The 18917-nt window shown below is 36.9% G+C and overlaps 1 protein-coding gene across 1 annotated transcript in view; it reads left to right on the forward strand.

Annotated features, from left to right (window-relative positions):
* The first annotated feature begins 10717 nt into the window (after positions 1-10717).
* Positions 10718-18917, forward strand: part of LOC139745501 (1-phosphatidylinositol 4,5-bisphosphate phosphodiesterase delta-4-like) — a 79944-nt gene continuing 71744 nt past the window's right edge. The window contains exon 1 of the mRNA XM_071655889.1: positions 10718-10856. Coding sequence (XP_071511990.1) covers positions 10835-10856 — 22 coding nt within the window. The 5' untranslated portion in view covers positions 10718-10834. The remainder of the gene's footprint in view (positions 10857-18917) is intronic.

Here is an 18917-nt window from a genome sequence, read left to right on the forward strand (position 1 = left end):
GGAATTCAAAGTTTATTTGATGAAAATCGGTTTAGAATGACTGAAACATCCTAAAACAAAGTAAAACAAAGCGATTGTAATAAAGTGTGGGTCCCACACTTTATTTGAATCGCTCTTTTTTGTATATCTCAGCCATTTCAAAACCAATTCTCATCAAATAAACGTTGAGTTCCTCATAAAATTACATGCTCTTTCATATTTCATAAGAGGTTTCTCATTATCTCACCCAAAAAATGTTAGAGACCTAAAATTAGGTCTCAACCAAAACTGTATGATCCCTTTAAAGTCAGTATATAATTATATTTGTAGGATGTGGTCAATACTATGAGACTTTGTACTGTGTTACTTGCATGACAACATAATAACATGTAGTTGCTGTTTTTTTCTTTTGTTAGTCTCACATTTTAAATACCTTAAATTTCTCTTTAAATGCTTGAAAATAGAATTGTTCAAAAGGCAACTAAGATGTACTTTGTCAATGGTAAGATCTCTATAAAGTGGATTATGCGTATTTCCAAAGTTCTTCATAGAGAACTCTGTAAGTACATGTAATTACAACATAAATGGGGTGGAATACCAGGAGTTGATTGTAGCGATTTTCATAGATGTTATGGCATTTCAATTAATTTTGTTATGTCATTTTATTCTTACCCACTTCAAATACAAAACTGCACAGAGCGTATGCATTGATGGAGAACTTTAAGAGGCAATATTGTGTATCACCAGGCCTTGTCATTGATTTGATAGGTATAAATGTACAGTGTACATGCAGGTTGTATCAAGTACTGAACGAGGAGATAAGGTGTGAGAAATTCTTGCTCGAAAAGTCTGAGTGCACCTCAGAAATATTAACAGGAAAATATTCAATTCATAATGTTCATACATGTATTGCAGAATATTGTATGCAGCAGTTGTTTTGTGATTAATAGTGAATGGATTGTTAGAGATTCTTTGCTCATTATATATGACTTGGTGGCAGAGTGTAATTGACATCAACTTTTCTTTTCAGACTGTTTATTAAATGCTTAAAGATCTTTTAAAAAGAATCAAACACTTGAGATACAGTGTGATTTTAATTACCGGCATGTGTGGCTTGTTGGCATTTTGAAAGCTGCTGCATAAGTTATGAGTGCAGTGTGTATGTACATTGTATGTTGATTTTGTTTATTGTGATATTGTATATGCATGTAGCTACGTTAGAAAGGAAGTCAATCAGGACATTACATGTGATAATGACTATAACACTAGTTTATTACAATGCACTCCTGTTATTATCAACATGGTTATAACAAAACTCTCATCACAACGAAGTAAAAACTGGGATGCCAAAATTACTACATCTACACATATACACGTATACACTGTATTTACGTGCTGTTTGGCTATAAAAAAAAAAAAAAAAAATTGCTGGTCACGAGTTAACCCATATCGGGCCATCTACGGGATATTCCGTGGTTCGTCCGAACGCCACAGGGGCCACATACGGAATATCCCGTAGTGAATAAAATGACCATTTATGAGTGACGTCATTCACTTCCGCTGAGTACTATGACTGTACTATTCATTGAATGGCAGTATATTGTATACCATATTAAAGAGATTGTTTTCCTCTTTCAAATGATATATAACTTGACATGTTTTTTTTTTTTTTTCATTGCTTGCTAATGAAGAGCGATTGTTTGGAGAGTTGTCTGTTTGTCGGCGTGTGCGCGCGAACGGTGCTGGGCCACTTGGGTGTTTGTGTACACAGGTGTGTTGGCCCGATATGGGTTAATGATAGCTTCATTAGATGACCCAGCATTACAGACTAGCTGGTGTGTGTGTGTGTGTGTGTTTTTGTTTTTGTTATTGGTTTTTTTTTTGTTTTTGTTCTCATTTCTTTGTTTTGATTATGAAACTTAAATAATGTCTACAAAACTGCACTGACACAGTCCAATTGCTAACATAAATGCATATCATAACACAAACATAGACCTATGTATGTGTGTATGTATGTTTGTATGTATGCATGCATGTATGTATGTATGCCGATGTATAATGTATACATATATCTAGCGTTCATCTTGGAACTTTCCACGTGTTGGACTTCGAATGTCGTAATTATAAGAAGAAAGAGTCTCAAATACGCCATGGATCCAACGAGAAGTTTTTTATTACAAAATTTTCGGTCTGCCTCAGACCTTCGCCAATGTAAAGACAATGATATATCATTGTCTTTACACTGACGAAGGTCTGAGGCAGACCGAAAATTTTATCATTGTCTTTCTTTATATATATATATATATATATATATATATATATATATATATATATGTATATATATATATATATATATATGTATATATATATATATATATATATGTATATATATATATATATATATATATATATATATATATATATGTATATATATATTTGCAAGAACATATATCTTTTGACTGTACTATCATGGTTTTCTTGCGTGTTGATGTGTCTGCTGACAGGTATGGAATTTTCGGCCTATCACTTTTTTTCTTTTGTAGGGCCATTGTTTATTCGTACTTGTGATGAGGGGTATTTTATGGTCTTTTTTCACGAGGCACGCGAGTGATTGAGAAGGATGCAGATGTCAAAAAAAGGGCAAAACTTGCAGAGAAGTTTTGCTCCGAGCTGAGCTGTGAACCATTTAGATATTTCAGCCATACGTTCTACACAAGACAGATGTGTCGCATGGTGCGAATTTACCCCCAACCATACACCAAATGTTCGTTAAGATATCGCTAGACCTGAATGGGATACAGAAAAACCTTCGTAAGAAATTTAGCAAGCTTTTGTTTGTTTGTTTGCTTGTTTTGTTTTGTTTTTGGAATTCCCGCCAAAGTAAAACGAACAGTTGACAACGCGTCAGAACATCGCCCTTGTGATGATCTTTTGCAGACTGCTACAAATGAACTTTTCTGCTTTTAGATTTTGTCCAATATTAGCATCCTTCTCAAGTAGTTCGCGTGTCCCGTGAGAACAGGCTTTTTTCCCATTTAGAGCATGATATAGTGCCTGGAAGCTAGAAAATCAGTTCCATCAGAGCAATGAAAGCAGATCTACAAATCAGTGAAGTTTTAAACCAATGCAATGCATTCCTTTAAGAATAATTGCTCCTGGAAGGAGCGTATATATGGCATGATACTTTTATATAACATAATCCCTTGATTCTGCGTACGACTTCATGTTATTTGACCTTGACTTCATTTCGATATTATTTTTGACAAACATAAAAAGATGTCTTTTTATTATATCATGACAAAGAGAAAAAAACAGTGTATAATTTGCGTGCGTGCATTCATGTAGATGCAGCGTGCGTGTGTGTGTGTGTGTGTGTGTGTGACTCTATAGTATTGGCATTATTTTGTACAATGTTTGTTCATAATGCAGTTTGTCTTTGTATAGTGTTTTGTTTTTGTTTCTGTGAACGTGAATTTTGTGATATGAATGAAATTGAACGAAATTCGAATAAAGAATTATTTTTACAAAATGGTCCACAAGAATGAAAACGTGTTTGGTGAACGAGGGAGGGTGATAGCTTTGTCTAGTTAATTTACTTACTCTTTCAGGAACATAACAAAATGCGTAAGCAATCTTTCATAATGATAAATCTACCATTTTCCGAATCTGTCGTTGGCATTGAGTACCTCAAATCCGGGTAATTCTGAAGAGCACCGAGGCAACCAATGCTCATGCAGATGTAATATTTGGGTTCCATGACATTTGCTCCTGCGGCAGTCGCTCCAATGAAATAATATTTCAATGGAGCAACTGCACGCTAAGCCAAACATAAATTCTACCCACAAACATAACCATAATCCTTATCTTCATAGGGGCCTATAAATCTTAAACCCTGTCACAACCCTAACCCTAAGTCCTTGGAGAAAATAAAAAACTATTTAACTGTCGCAGGAGCAAATGTCGTGTCACCAATATCTTATGCAGATAGTGTCTGATCACGTAATTTTGTAACGAACTAATCAACGCTACTCAAAAGCAAACAGATGTGTAATTTACAAATTCTCCAAGTAGGTGTAAAGTCCGTGTGTGCATTTAACGGTGAGCTCGTGGCGCCATTGATAATGAAAGGGATTCCTGTGTAGCAGCAGGTAGGTGGGAAGACGCAACGCACAGCTACACATAACATAATACCCAGGACATACCACTCGCCGTGTGCGTGCACGCCTTGCATGTGTTTCAGTTCGAACTCTGTGAATGGTTGCGAAGGTTATCTTTTTTTTCCCTAGGCCATCGCATAGTATTACTATTACAGAAACCTTTGAAATTACATTGAGTTGAATCCCAAATTGTTCACGCTATAATACATAAAGTGCATCATGAAATGAGAGACCTTTAGGACCAGCCATGCCAGGTATTTAGGGTGGCAATCTCCGATATCACCACAAATGAAATAACATAATGCGATAGGATAATATAGGCCTATACGTCCTTGCAAGCATCGTTCTCTGGAGGATCCGTGGTTTTGTCTACACATTATGTCATATCACGTTACGTAACCTATGTATACAGAGTATTGATAGCCTAGTTAGATGTTACAGCAGATAAGCAATCGCGTGGGGATCCGTGCAGATACAGCCTTGCCGTGCACAAGAATATCGTAATTAATGCACCAATGAAAACCCCATCATCGAGTCATTCTTAAGTTTTGGTGAGAGCGATATACGCCGGCGCTAGCAGAGATCGTCAAATTATCGAGCGAGGATGGACTGTCTACGATTCCGTCAACGATCGTCGGCTCTCGATGACGTCTCAGAAGGTTCCATCGACTTTGGTACCGTTACAAACCTTGAAGGTAAGCTGTCTCTTTTGCCCTAGATCGAAGACTGCAATTGGTACTTCGCGCATATTGTTATGTCATGTGAGTGAGACAGTCATTAGAGGAGAATATTACTATGTCTCTCAGAATCTCAAAATGCAACTGACACCAAAAAAAAAAAAAAGGGACACAATACTGTCTATTGTACGGACGAACTCATGATATAAAGACGCGTGGTATCCCTCGTTGTCGAACATCAGGCGGTCTGATCTCATGGGCACAGCGTATACTGAAAACCAAATTTATGTTGTCTTGATCCCTGGGCCAGTCTTGATAAGACGGTATACTCCAAAAGCCGCGATAACACTACCAGGAAGCTTTATACATTTCATTACCCTATATACCGATCAACAATGTAAATCTTCAGAAACACTGTCCAGTCCAATGGATGAGTTTGGGCCATAGACCAATGTACTGCAAATTTTTGGATCTATCATGTTTGGGTTTTTTTTTTTTCTTCTTTTTGAGTTCTGTAGTAACGAGCTATACTTATTTTTCCTTTTCCTAATTATGAGAAAAGATTTACTAAACGGAGTTGGTTATCATGCATAATCAACTGTTATTTCAAGATGATAAAAGCGTAAAACTATGATAAACTGATGTCAGCATGTGGTGATACGTCTCGAATTAACGTCACACGATGTACACTCTAAAAAGTATAATAATGATATGGACGTTCAATATTGTCAGCTTCTTGAAAATTGCCACCCACACATTGAAGTGGAAATGCGACTGTTCTCTGATAACATTATTGTTGTTGGTTGGTTTTTTTTTTTGACACCCACATTGCATTATGTGATTGATGAGGAATGCACGTCATTAAGTTAAATGTCAGAAGAATTTAATGACCATCAAGTAAGCTAAAGTCTCACCAATGTTGATCATATCGGAAATGATGTGGTGCAATTAATTAGCGTGGCTGCATGTATGAATCCGCATTATACTGAATGCACATGTTATCACCCTCCGGCAGAAACATATCGAATATAATGGCGGGCAATATAACAATCTATTTCGACATCGGCTAATGAGTAATCATTCTGCCTGCCTGCTTGAGTGTCATCACTCTATGTGCCCTGTAACCATGGCAACCATTCAATTATTGCTGCATTTTCTGCGTTATAGAATTGAGATCACAAACAGCACACTTATGGTACATTTTCTTTGATGCAATTAAATAGTCCAAATAAATGGACGACAAGTAGAGATCGGTACCTTTATAAAACGATATATTGAGTAGTTGGTAGATCGAAACAAATGCCATGTGTTAACACGTTGGGTGTTTGATTATTTAAAAAAGGGGTGTAACTTCAGTATTTTATAGTGTTCGAATGACGTAATTGCTTTTGTAGCAACATAAGGCTGATATAGATTCACCTCCGCGTGATAACTGTGTCTATTAGCATCGATGTGTGCGAATACCAACACTCAGCAATCTACCGCCATATTACAATGTATCACTGTAAAGGATAATGTCAAAGTCTTACTAATGGGTTGTACTATCTCGGATAAAGCATGAGGCCGTTTGCGAATTAATGCGATATGGTCATCGCTTGGAGAGTTGGAAAGACTGTACTATTGTCCACCACCAACTGAATCGAACGTAGTTTGCATCTCTTCTCAAAATGAAATGAAAACACAATGTTCATGAAACATGGCTACCGTGCCGTGGAGACTATTGTTCATAATACCTTGATAAAACATGGAAGGACGAACAATGGAATTACCTGACGAAAATGTCACAAGCGCTTTTAGGGCTCAGTCCCCATGCACGAGCAGTCACAATGAAATGATGATAATAATGATGATGCATGATGATGATGGTAATAATAAATAATAATAATAATAATAATAATAATAATAATAATAATAATAAACTCCAAATTTTATTGTCCGAAAATGGAAATTCTTTTTGCCCAATTGATCGTGGGCCCGGCAGTCACTGAGCAGCGCCAGATCGACGTTGCTCTAACCTTTTCAACTGTCGAACGGCAAACAAGGTAGCAGCAACTCCCATCTTTTAACGTCTTTTGGTAGGACGCGGCCGGGGTTCGAACCCACGGCCTCCCGATTGTGAGGCAGCCGCTCTACTTACTGAGCTAACGCATCGGTAATGATATTAATAATGATAATAATAATAATAATAATAATAATAATAATAATAATAATAATAATAATAATAATAATAATAATAATAATAATAATGATAATAATAATAATGATAATAATAATAATAATAATAATAATAATAATAATAATAATAATAATAAGAATCAACATTATCATCTTGATGGTGGTTCCATGTATTTGTATAGCGCACAGGTCCACCTTTCGGTGCTCATGCTGGCGCTTCAAGAAAAATGCATTTACAAAACATGAGAACTGTAAAGGAAATAACAAACTATTCAAGCAAGCAAAAATGAAAGTATATAGACCTGATGAAAGCAATTACTGGTAACTCTTGTCTTTATGTGCAGGGATTTGGTTTGGTAGACATGCATGTGTGCTCGCGTGTGTTTGTGTAGGGCCCATATTGTGCGGGTATTATGAGGGCTCGACATTCGCGGGGCCCGATGGCCCGATGGCCCGATGGGCCGGGACCACCAAAATTTGATGATGGGCCGCGAGATTTCCAATAACGTTATCTTTCAGTGGACCAATATTATTAGGCAACTAGGATTCAAAATCTATTGTTGCTGTTTTTCCATTTATTTCGGGCCAATACATTTTCTCTTTGGGCCACTACAATTTGAAGTTAAAAGAAATCGGTGACCAAAGTGGGCCACCAGGGGATGGTTGTGTCGTGCCACGCACTGTGTATTTGTGTACATCATAATTTATATTCCCAATTACTGTATCATTAGAATCTGCGCCAGTAATATATTCATCATTAGTAATATACAGTGTATACGTGTGTTTCAATGGAGTAAATCCTTGTAGCCCAATGCATGTCAAACAGTGATTCTGCAAAAGCGCCATCTTGAACATAATGATATAGGGCCAAACTTTGACCTAATCCGAAATGTACCCTTATAGTACAATGTATTACGATGAGGCTGTAGTCCGTGTGATATTCACATAATGTGAAACAGTTTGTTGTTTTGGGAAGCGTGTAAACTGTAACATGATTATGCAGGGGTGGATCCAGGAATTCCGTAAAGGAGGGGCGCCTTTACAAAATTAAGGGAGGAGCATGCCCCCTTATTTTTTATTCTTTGTATTTCTTTTAACAAAATTTAAAGGGGGTGCTCCCGTTGGGCCCCGCCTGGATCAGCCACTGCGTATGCGACCATGTGTTCGTATGATTGACTTGTATAATTATAATAGTGTTTTCAGAAGGGGAGGGGTTCGGTAACCCTTGATTGTGACGCTTGGGATGTGTTACCAAGGAGGTATACCTCCTTGGTGTTACCATTTACAGATGCCATATGGTTTGACGAGATGACGGAAAAACGTAAATCTCATATAGACTCTCCACCAAAATCGTATAACATGAAAGTTACGATGCTGTGCAATTACATTACTGCCGGATCATTACTGACATTAAATTTATACATTGAAATAACCTATTTATAGACAGTACGTAATCCGGGTTGATTTAATGTGCGTCTCTCCAGGGACAGGATATTAGAGACAGAATAAAAATTGAAAGTGGTGGGCAGGTTTCCTTATCTTTATGTAGAACCTTCTACAGCAATATAGAAACTTGCTAAATAACTATAGGACTGGTACTTACTGTTTTCGCTAAGGGATCAGTTGCGAGATCCTGATTCGAGTGGGTTGTATGGTTTATGCTCAAGAGGTGGCGCCCTACCGCCTACGTAGTTTTTGTCTTAGTACGGCACCGCACTCGTCTGTCTCAATTGTATTTTCATCTATTTATACTTTTATGTTGCCGGAAACCGGGTGCAAACCTCTTCCCTTGATTGACTTCCAGCAAACAAACATACAAAAACAAACATCTAAAAGAGATCAAACATATAGAATCAGATTAACAAAAGAGAATATGAGACAAGCACAAAGAAAGGGACAAAAGAGATTATTTATGACCCTGCATGATGGCAAACAAATGATCTATCACAATACTCGTAAAGTTTAATCGTGTTCAGAGGTTAGCAATAAAACATTTAACACATTCATTCTTTTCCCACGAAGATGAACTCACATTAAACGACACAGGGCCATGCAGTCGTTATGGGAGCAAAATGCCGTCCACGACGTTATCAATGGACGGATACAGTACAATTTCAGGTTTTAACTTTTTGAGAGATAATATTAGAAACCATTTATGTGAAATTAAAGGGCATACAATTCTAAGAGGAATTCAAAGTTTTTGATGAAAATCTGCTTTGGAATGGCTGAAAAATCTTAAAAATTAAAACAAAGTGGTATTAATAAAAGGTGTGGGTCCTCACTTTGTTTTACTTTGTTTTTGAATGGGGACTTTGGACAATTTTTTTTCACAATGTTTTGGTAATGCCGGGGGACTTAGGAAAATGTGTAGCCGCAGTTCTCAAAATCATTCGGCATAATAAGGTTATTGACATTGCCGTTTATATGATTTTGTCATTTAAAGTTCTACATTCTCATCATTACAGTTTCATGTAGACCCAGGTCCTATATATTATATTATGCTTGGATTATTACCTTCCATCTCCAAAAGCTAAATAAGCTATTTAAAGAGGGACGAACAGTTGCGAGTTTTCACAATGAAAGCAACAATAGGCCTAATGCAGTCAAACCTGCCTTCTGCGGCTACCTGCCGTATGCAACCACCAGCTCTCTAAAAAAAAATTGAGTGAAAATATTCACTCTTAAAAGAGTGAATACAAAAAAGAGTGAATTTAGAGTGAAATTGGAGTGAACATGTTCATTTTCACTCATTTTGGAGTGACCTCAGGGATCACTCGAAGATTTTGGAGTGATTCCTGTTTTTTAGAGAGAATGAACCCCCCCCCCCGAAAAAAACAACAAAAACGTTACAAGACCCGTTTATAGCGGTCACCTGTCTGTGATATAACGTTCACGTTTTTCATCTTCCTTAGAGTGTTGACCACTATTATTGTTGTTCAGGAGTTCTTTCATTATTACGCGCTGTTCTCTCGAGAAATTTCTGCCTTTATATTAAATAAAACTCTATCATCATCACCATCATCATTACAATCACTGCCAAGTTTATTAGTTAGTAGTCATCTTTTCGTCACTTTATCATCATAACCAAATAACGACGACACCATGAAGAAAGCCACGCACATTGAAACAAAACGATTAACCATGCAGAGATTACAGAAAGGAAAGTTTGAGAGGGAGAAGCAGTTGACATCTCAGATAAATTTCACGAGGAGAAAGAAGAGAGAAACCTGGTTGTGGAGAGGGAACACACGGAAGAGATTGTTTAGATTTAGGTAAATTCGCTTTTAGCCTACTAAAGTATTCATGGGTACTAGTAAATGTTTTGCTATCATTTTGCCAAACTTCTGTCTGGGGATTAGTCTTAACGCATTTTTTTTTTGTAAATCAGATCCACTGCATGAGTTTATTTTGGAAATGAAACAGGCTACGGTTATTGATGAATTTTAAAATGCTCATAAAGACTTGATCATATCAAAATCTTGTCTGTCCAGAGCGGGACCAGAGTTCATGCAAATTTGCTACACTACTTAATGATAGTCGTAGTTTGAAAATGAAAATATCTACGTCTGAATCCAATCTAAACAAGACTATCCGCCCACTACGTGCATGTATCACTATTCGCTAGCCATGCAGGGAAAACTGAGGCGCTCAGGCGAAGCAATTATTGTTTATCGATCGATCCGGCCAGCTAGCTAGGGACGCGTTCGGCTAGGTGGGAGTTGAGTGTATTCGAAGGCTGGCTGTCACCGGTTGAAGGGTGTGAACAACACTCAAGCTCAATTTTCCCGCTGAACATTACAGGGATTTACGGACACTTCGACAGTTTCATATACATTTCTATGCAACATGGGGGACAATCAAGGACAAGGTAAGTTAAAAGAAACGCCAAGTAGTCGACTTTCCCCCTCTTATTCTTGTTAGAGGTGAGGAGTGTCGACAGAGTTTGGGACAGCTCAACGAAACCTGTAGCGGGGCGCGGTCGGCCTGGCGCGCTACCCACGTTCCGATACTCGTTGTGGACACTTCCGCACAAATAGCATCAGATTGGAACAGTTCTGACTCGTTGCGTATCATTATGCAGAATAGGAGTGACTAAGCCCTACCGACGAGGCTTTAGCTACTATCCGGCGTTTGAATGGGGTACACTCCATGCCAAAACGACTTTGCTCAAGTCACTGTGTATAAAATAAAAACCTTGAATGTGGAGATGTCTTATAACTGCAGTCTTGGTAGTCTTGCCCTTGTTGTTTGTCTACAGGTCTGGAAATCCATTTTAATAGTAACATTGATGTACATTGTAAAAAATTTTACTTGTAGTGCAGATAGCGCTGCCACTAGCAATCATAATTAATATTTTAGTAGTTTAGCAGGTTATTTTTTTAAAACTCACAGGGTGAAGTTCTGAGAACAGAATTGGCTGATTTTGCTCGTAGAAGCACGTCAGTTCAGGGTAGGGAAGTCTGCACCATTGGCATTGCATTGGGAGGTTTTGCTTTGAGTCGCTCATTTTTATGCTGTGAGAGTGTAGGGCCTATAGAGTTTACAGTATAGTGTAGATCTATTGTACAACAAGGTTTGCTACACTAGTACAGATAGGGATTTGTAAACTTTGTTCCTTGCAGACATTTGTATTTATATTGATGTACCAGTATGCTTTTTGCTTTAAACAACACATATGGAGGATATTATTATAAGTAAATGGAAATCAGTTGGTCAATCAGCTTTAATAAAGAGATGCAAGCTACATTGTACATAATTGTTAATACAACGAATGATCATGGTATTTACAATGTAGTCGTGGTGTTGAGGAATCTTTAACAATTTAAATGATTTAAATAGGAAATTACAATTCTTCAGCATCGGTAATGATGTTAACTTGCATTCATTTCAAACAAGAATGCAGGGCTTGATGTTGGAGTTGAATGAAACGTAAACACCATTCGTTTGTGTTAGATTCTTGATTTCTTACATGTGAACTTTTTGGGAAGTACTTGCACCACTGTTTTGGAGGAACTACTTATCAGTACTTGTGTGTCTGATTGACTGTCAGCAAAAATGCAGCCGAGGAATTTACTGGGCAGGCAGAACACCAGTAATATACAGCAATCAAACTCTTCTGGTGTAGTGAAGCATGCTGACTTCCAATAATTATTGAATGCATTTATTGGGGTATAGTATCTTATTGTTGCTGTTGTTTTAGTTTTAATGGCATGTATCACTCAAGATTGAGTATCCTGGTGTATCTATACAAGGAGCTTCATGATCTATAGGTAGTCTCTGTACTACCCTAGATAAAAGGAAGGTCGTGTTTTACACTTTCGTGAAAATGCCACAGAGCTGATGAACTCGGTCAGGTGTGTTACTCTTTTGTTGTGGTTGAAGACCATGAAAATGCAAAGGGGATATGGAGGATTAGTAATCCCAAATCACCAGCTTCAAGACATCCTTCACTAATCCCCCCCCCCCCCCCCACCAAAGCAAACGAAACATGCTTGTACACCCTTGTAGATCTGTGGGCTTGTTGAACCATTCAAAGGCTATTTTAAAGGGATGGTATACTGGCGTATATGGTGGAGATGAGAATTGCGCTTTTAAATTCTTGTGAGATACCAGGAACCAGTTATGAAATATAATACAGAGCATACTACTCTGAGAGGATTTCAAAGTTGATTAGATGAAAATCGGTTTTGAAATGGCTGAGACATCCAAAAAACAGTAAAACAAAACGATCCTAATAAAGGGTTGGTCCCTGTGGGTCAGATTGCTCTGTTTTGAATATATCAGCCTTTTCAAAACCATTTGTCTATAAAAATGTCATCATATAAACATTAAATCCCTCTGGGAATTATTTGCTCTGTCATATTTCGTAAGAGGTTTTTCATTATTTTACAGTTTACCAAAAATCTTTAATAGAAACTTGAAATTAGATCTGAACCAAAACTATACAATCCCTTTAAAGATGGGATGTTTTTGTTTTGTTTATTTGTTTTACTTTGATAGATAGGCCAGAGCTTGCTTCAGTCTGTAGAGGAATATGATTCACAATCCAGCATTACTTTGCAGTATTATGCAATACTTTCATGTAGTTGTAGTTATGGAGCTGGCCTGTATTTCCTGGGAAGTGAAGTTCATCACATGTGATAAATTGTAGAGTAAGTGGAGGAGTTGATGACATTGATGTTACAAAGTCATCCTAAAGAGTTGTTTACACTTGATCATTATTACATGAAGCATAATACATGCATGTTGTATTGTATACATTTTAGTCATAGTGTTGCTTTGTCAGGCAAAAAAGATATGAACATATTTTGATGTACAATACCTTGTATCTGTTGAGTTTTTTTTTTTAATGCATAAATTGTAAGCTTAAATACACCTACATATTCCATAAACCATGACAAGCTTCATTGTTTCATTGTGGCTATTCCTCTTGTTGAGTGAGTCCAGCCAGTCAAATAAAAAATGTCAAGGTTAAACTCTGGCTGAGACAAAAGTGCACCAGTCTGATATAATATGATAGAGAATACAAAACCACAGAGGCCTGTGGGTGTGCTGAAACTGGTAATTTCCCCTTGAGAATGCTAACAGTTATTAGAATGAAGTGGACCTTTTATCTGGTATAGTCTCATACCAAATTCAAGTTAAGTACACTAGCTCTCATGAAAAGGGTAGAAATTCTAAAATTCTAAAGTTTCCATTAGAATAGGACCTGGAATATGAAAGTGTTTATTCAAAGGAATTTTAAATCTCATGTACTTTTCACTCGCAGAGTTACACTTAAAACTGGTGATATTTTCCCCAACCACATGGTGCATTGTATGCTAAATATAATACATACCTTTGAAATGATCAGTTCATGAACTCATAACCCTAAGCTCTGGTTTGTGCACAGTGAGTGTGGTGGTCAACAGGTGCATTTATCAACTCACTTCTAGTGCAGAATTAGAACTTCAAAAACATAGTTTTGGGCAGTTGGTAAATGCAAAGCTGTTTTGATAACTGGGTTTAATAGAAACAAGTTTCAGAAATACCAGAAAGAGTGTGATCAAAGTGTGATCTCAAACCCGTTTGATCCAGAAATGCATTTCTGTAGAAGCTATAACTGCTGAGTTACAATGTTTAGCAATGAAACAAAGAACTGATTGACATTTTAGTGAAGAGTTATGTGTAGGTTAATGGGATACTTATGATGCCATGACATCATTGCCCCGTCTAATTTGCATATTAGATGTTTGCCACTAATAAACGTCACAGTTGTGTGAAGCATAAATGAAACTTAGCTATTCCATGCCATGTGATATCAGATTTAGTGAACCACCTAGTTTTTTTTCTCTTGATTTTGTTCTGTAATATATACCTGTACCCAACCAGTTGAACATATTCACATGTTGTATACACTGTACATGTATACTGTACATTGGTGTACATCATGGCATTGCACTACTGTAGTATAGTGTAGTTGCTACTGTGTAAATTAGTGAAAGGTTCAAGGAGAAAGTTGTCAATGGAGGAAAAAAGTTGAAATAAAATATGAAGGACTCTGGATTGTGGCCTACTCAACAGAATACACTTTATTCATGAGGAAAAAGGTCGAGGGATAGAGTTTCTCAGGCAGGTGAGGGTGAGAGTACTTATTTTGTCTGAAATTTGAGACATGGTACTGTAGGTCTGTATACTGCTGTGTAACGAAATGTAGATATGGGTAATTCCATGGGGTTGGGACTGAAATTGTGACATACAAGTTGAAAATTCAAGTTGGGTAAATTGAAATTTTCTTTTTCCCCCTGATTTGTTACTCCCATTCTTCAACTTATTCCACTAGAAATCTGTTTATTACTTCGCACACTTTCAGTCAGCATGGGTAAACAGGTAGGACAAATACCTACGTTACATGGACTTCATTTTATGACATCATCAATAATTTTGTGTTCTGAAATGATAACAATGAACATATCCCAGTTTTTTTCCACCATAACACATCAACATGTTATCTGACAGGCACACAAGATCATTATTAGTAAGATTGTCCATTCTGATATCAACTGCAAGACACTTTTATTAACATGTTTTTTTTACAAACCATTTACAATTTTAACCAAAGGTTTAACTTTTTCCTCAAGAGTGACACAATAACAATATTCTTTAAAAAACTACAGTCGAGGCAAGTGAGTTGTATGGACATTCAAGTGAAAACATGATTTTATTGTTATCATCAGGGGTTTTCGTACTACAACCTTGTCCACAGTATACTACCTATGTTACACGGACAGTATGTCTTCGTAACATAGGTACATTACGACATATCAACTGATTTCCTTTGTTGTGGTGTCAGATGTTAAAAACCTACACACATAGACTTTATGTATGTTCCCATGAATAACACTAATGTAACAGTTCTTTGGAATTATACCTGCTGTATACCTTTGGAACAACACCTATGTTACACAGACTTCAATTCTTTGTAACTCTGGTATGAAAGAAGGTAGACTTAATAATAATAAGAAGAATGATGTCGAGCCTTTCACAATTTGACCTTATATACTCTGACTAACAACTTCATCAACTGTCAACTCAACTATGAAAACTAATAAAGAGAAATCATACAAGTTTTCTTGTCTTCTCCATGTTCTTTGTTTGAAGTTAATTTCTGCTCTTTTCTACAATGTCCATTTTCCCTCCGTGCAGTTTTCTTTTTGTCTAGTTTGTTATGTTCGCTCTTCTTTGGTGTTGCTTTGTCAGCTTCCTCTCTCTGTTTGTGGAGTGCTGTGGCTGTGCCCTTTTCACTCTTTCACGTAGTTTAATCACGTAGCGGCGGCAGAGGAGGATCCATGGCAGATTCATCGACAAACTGGACAAAAGGTGTGAAGAGAAATAAAATGAAAGAATTAACAGAAAATTTGTGTCTGTGTACTCTTTATATTCCTGTTGATGTATCTGTGTATATGAATGGAATTAAATAATTTGGACAATTTTGCTTACCTTTCTACCTCTTGTCATACCAGTTGGCTACAGTTCCATGTGTACCATCCACCAAAAAAAAAAAAAAAAAAATATGGGTTACGCTTAAAATGATGTACAGCAGTAAAGTTAATAATATTAATAATAATATAGCATGTAAAAAATCATTTTCATATTCTACGCTAATTTTTTTTTCACGTCTATGTAAGCTAGCAAGGCCAAGGGCAGGGCACTGCCCCCAGTGTCATGGCTAGGGTTAGGGATAGGGTTAGGTTTACGGTTACGGTCCTATTCCAAATAGACCTCAAACAAAATACTAGGCCCCCCCTTTTTTTTACGGTACTCAATCCCCATCAAATTCAAAATTTTTGCCCTCTTTTTAGGATAGGATAGACCAATATTATACCAATTTTGATTGCGGTACACATGGAACTATTTCCTACCAATTACCTACCCAAAAGGAATATGAAACTGGCATTTTAGCTTTGAGACTTTACAGTGGGTGAACGTGGAATGGAAACAGTGAACCCATGTACTGCTTCATCAGAGCACCGTAAAGCCATCTAACACTATTAACAGGTCAGTGAAATCTTGAAAGGAAAACACTGACATTGTAAATCTGTTCAAGAGAAAGAATCTAACAGCTCTTAATTCCCAAAATATCAACAACAAAATTGGGCAAACTCTTTCTTTAGCTCAGACGCAGTCTGGACGTCTACGTATTCCAACTTCATAGTACCGTACTAACGTTCAGCACATCTACTTGGTAGATACGAATGACATAAGTAAGGTCCAAAATTCACAAGAATCGGGAGGTAAAATAATGTTATATTGCCGTGAAGATACACTGGACATACTTTTGTACGGTTTTCTAAGAGAGGAACACATGTTCCTTTTGCAGAGACGGGCATAAAAGGGGAAATTTGGCGATCACAATTACGAACATGAACAAGTAACAAATATCTCAGTATGTGGGACTACAGCGTGTTAACAGCATCATCGTCCACCGTATATTTGGCCAGTTTAGTGGTTTTAATATCGTTTTTTCCCTCCAATACAGTTTACAAAATGTGACAAAAGTTATTTACTTCGTAAAATAGCGTACAAGCTTACTGATTGACATCGGAAACATTGAAATTCCCGATCGGAAACATCGAAATTCACGTACCGATGTAACACGGACTACAGCAGAAAAACGGGTCTTGCGCCGTCCAGGTAGGTGTGAACGGGCTGTAAGTGGTCTTCCCGCCGTTGGGGAAGTACTGCCAGTGACGTAAATACGATTGCTGAAGTTAGTAGCTCTTCTTTTTGTCGCGAGCGCGACTTTCTTATCCGATGTTACACGAAGAGGCCGGACTTCGGACGGAAGTACGGTAATATGTTCTGTGTTTTCTCTTTTATTTGGAGCTTTTTGATGCTAATTTTTGGACAATAATACTCCTAAAATATGAGTCTAATTATAGAAATCAAGTTTCTGATCATATTATGATTATAAGTGTATGTAAAACCATGCAATACCGATGTTACAACAAAAATCGCCGCGGACTTCGTTTGTAACATCGGTATGAGGTTGCTTCAAGATGCTCTGGTGTTCTTATTTTGTGACACATGTTTATGTGCCTTATACTGTCTTTGTAGAAGTCACCTTGCCTCTCTTAATTATGATAGGCATAATGCTGAAAGGTTGTGTATTTCTGTATTACATTGCCATGAAAATGGCATATATTTTTGTCACAACTGGTACCACAAAAAAACCATGAGACATCAACAATGAAACAGTCACAGACAAAATAAATTTGTACACAGGCTTGTTTTTTATTCATCAAATAATTCTTCACACATCTCTCTCCAAGAATAACCACAAACCACAAGCAATTATTCGATAAAATTTTCAGAATATGACTTTTATTCCCTGCACAACATGAAAATCTAGAGCAGGCCCAACCCCATGGAATGACCCATCTCCAAACAACTTCGGCTGAGAATCAAAAGGGCATTATTGCGTTGTATATATATATATATATATATATACCTATATATATTTTTTTTTTTTTTTTGGGGGGGGGGGGAGGGTATTGAGTTATTGGTATCATGTTGTAGAGCTACATCTCATCTACAATATGGTGTCAGTTTTAAATTATTTTCATTTTCAGTAAATGTTAGAAATCAAAATCACAGGGGCACTATTTTATGTGATTTTTTTGGATCAATGCTATATCAACCTACTATTTGTACATTTGATCAGGTAGACTTTTGATTGTTTCGTTTTTATTCATGCTGAAATCTTAGAATGGGACTGTGTCTCTCTGGTTCTCAGCTATTGGCTTGAGAAATGAGCAGCTGATTCAGTCCTTGAGGTGCTAAAAACTAATATTTTGCCCTCTTATAGTTTGACAGAAGGGGTACATTTGTAGGTATAGTGTGTGTCCACTGAGCCCCAAAACCCTGGAAATCAAATTTGTGTATGACTAGAATACACACACACACAAAAAAATCTGTGATAGCCCCTGAAAGTAGACATATATTTTGATAAATCAAATCTTTATAATGATTTAGCACTTGTGCTATGCGCGTTTATAAGTTCTGCTCCGTTTATAAGTGCCAGCACTGATGTGTAGGCTACTACGCTTTCTAGCTAGATGAAAAAGTGCACATGTTTTTACGAAAAATATTGAGATTCCATGTCAGTAGCTTAGCTGATCACGCACATGCATTGCATTTATATATCACTATCGTTCAAGACATATTTGGACAAAGATATTGATAGCTGGATCATTTGATTGAAAGAATTAGGTGATCGACTAGTCTATTTCAAGTCGTTTTTGCTTTTGTATACTCTTTAAAATCTGCATTTAAACCCAATGAATAAAAATCAGAGTGACAAAAAAATCAAATATTTTGCAGACGGCATGTCTCAAGTATATATTCTACAAATCTAGCAAGCATAATAAAGAGTATTGGTGGACATTTT

This window comes from Diadema antillarum, unplaced genomic scaffold, assembly GCF_040938485.1.
Source record: "Diadema antillarum isolate AM-2024a unplaced genomic scaffold, OU_Dant_1.0 seq00001271_RagTag, whole genome shotgun sequence".
NCBI lineage: Eukaryota > Metazoa > Echinodermata > Echinoidea > Diadematoida > Diadematidae > Diadema > Diadema antillarum.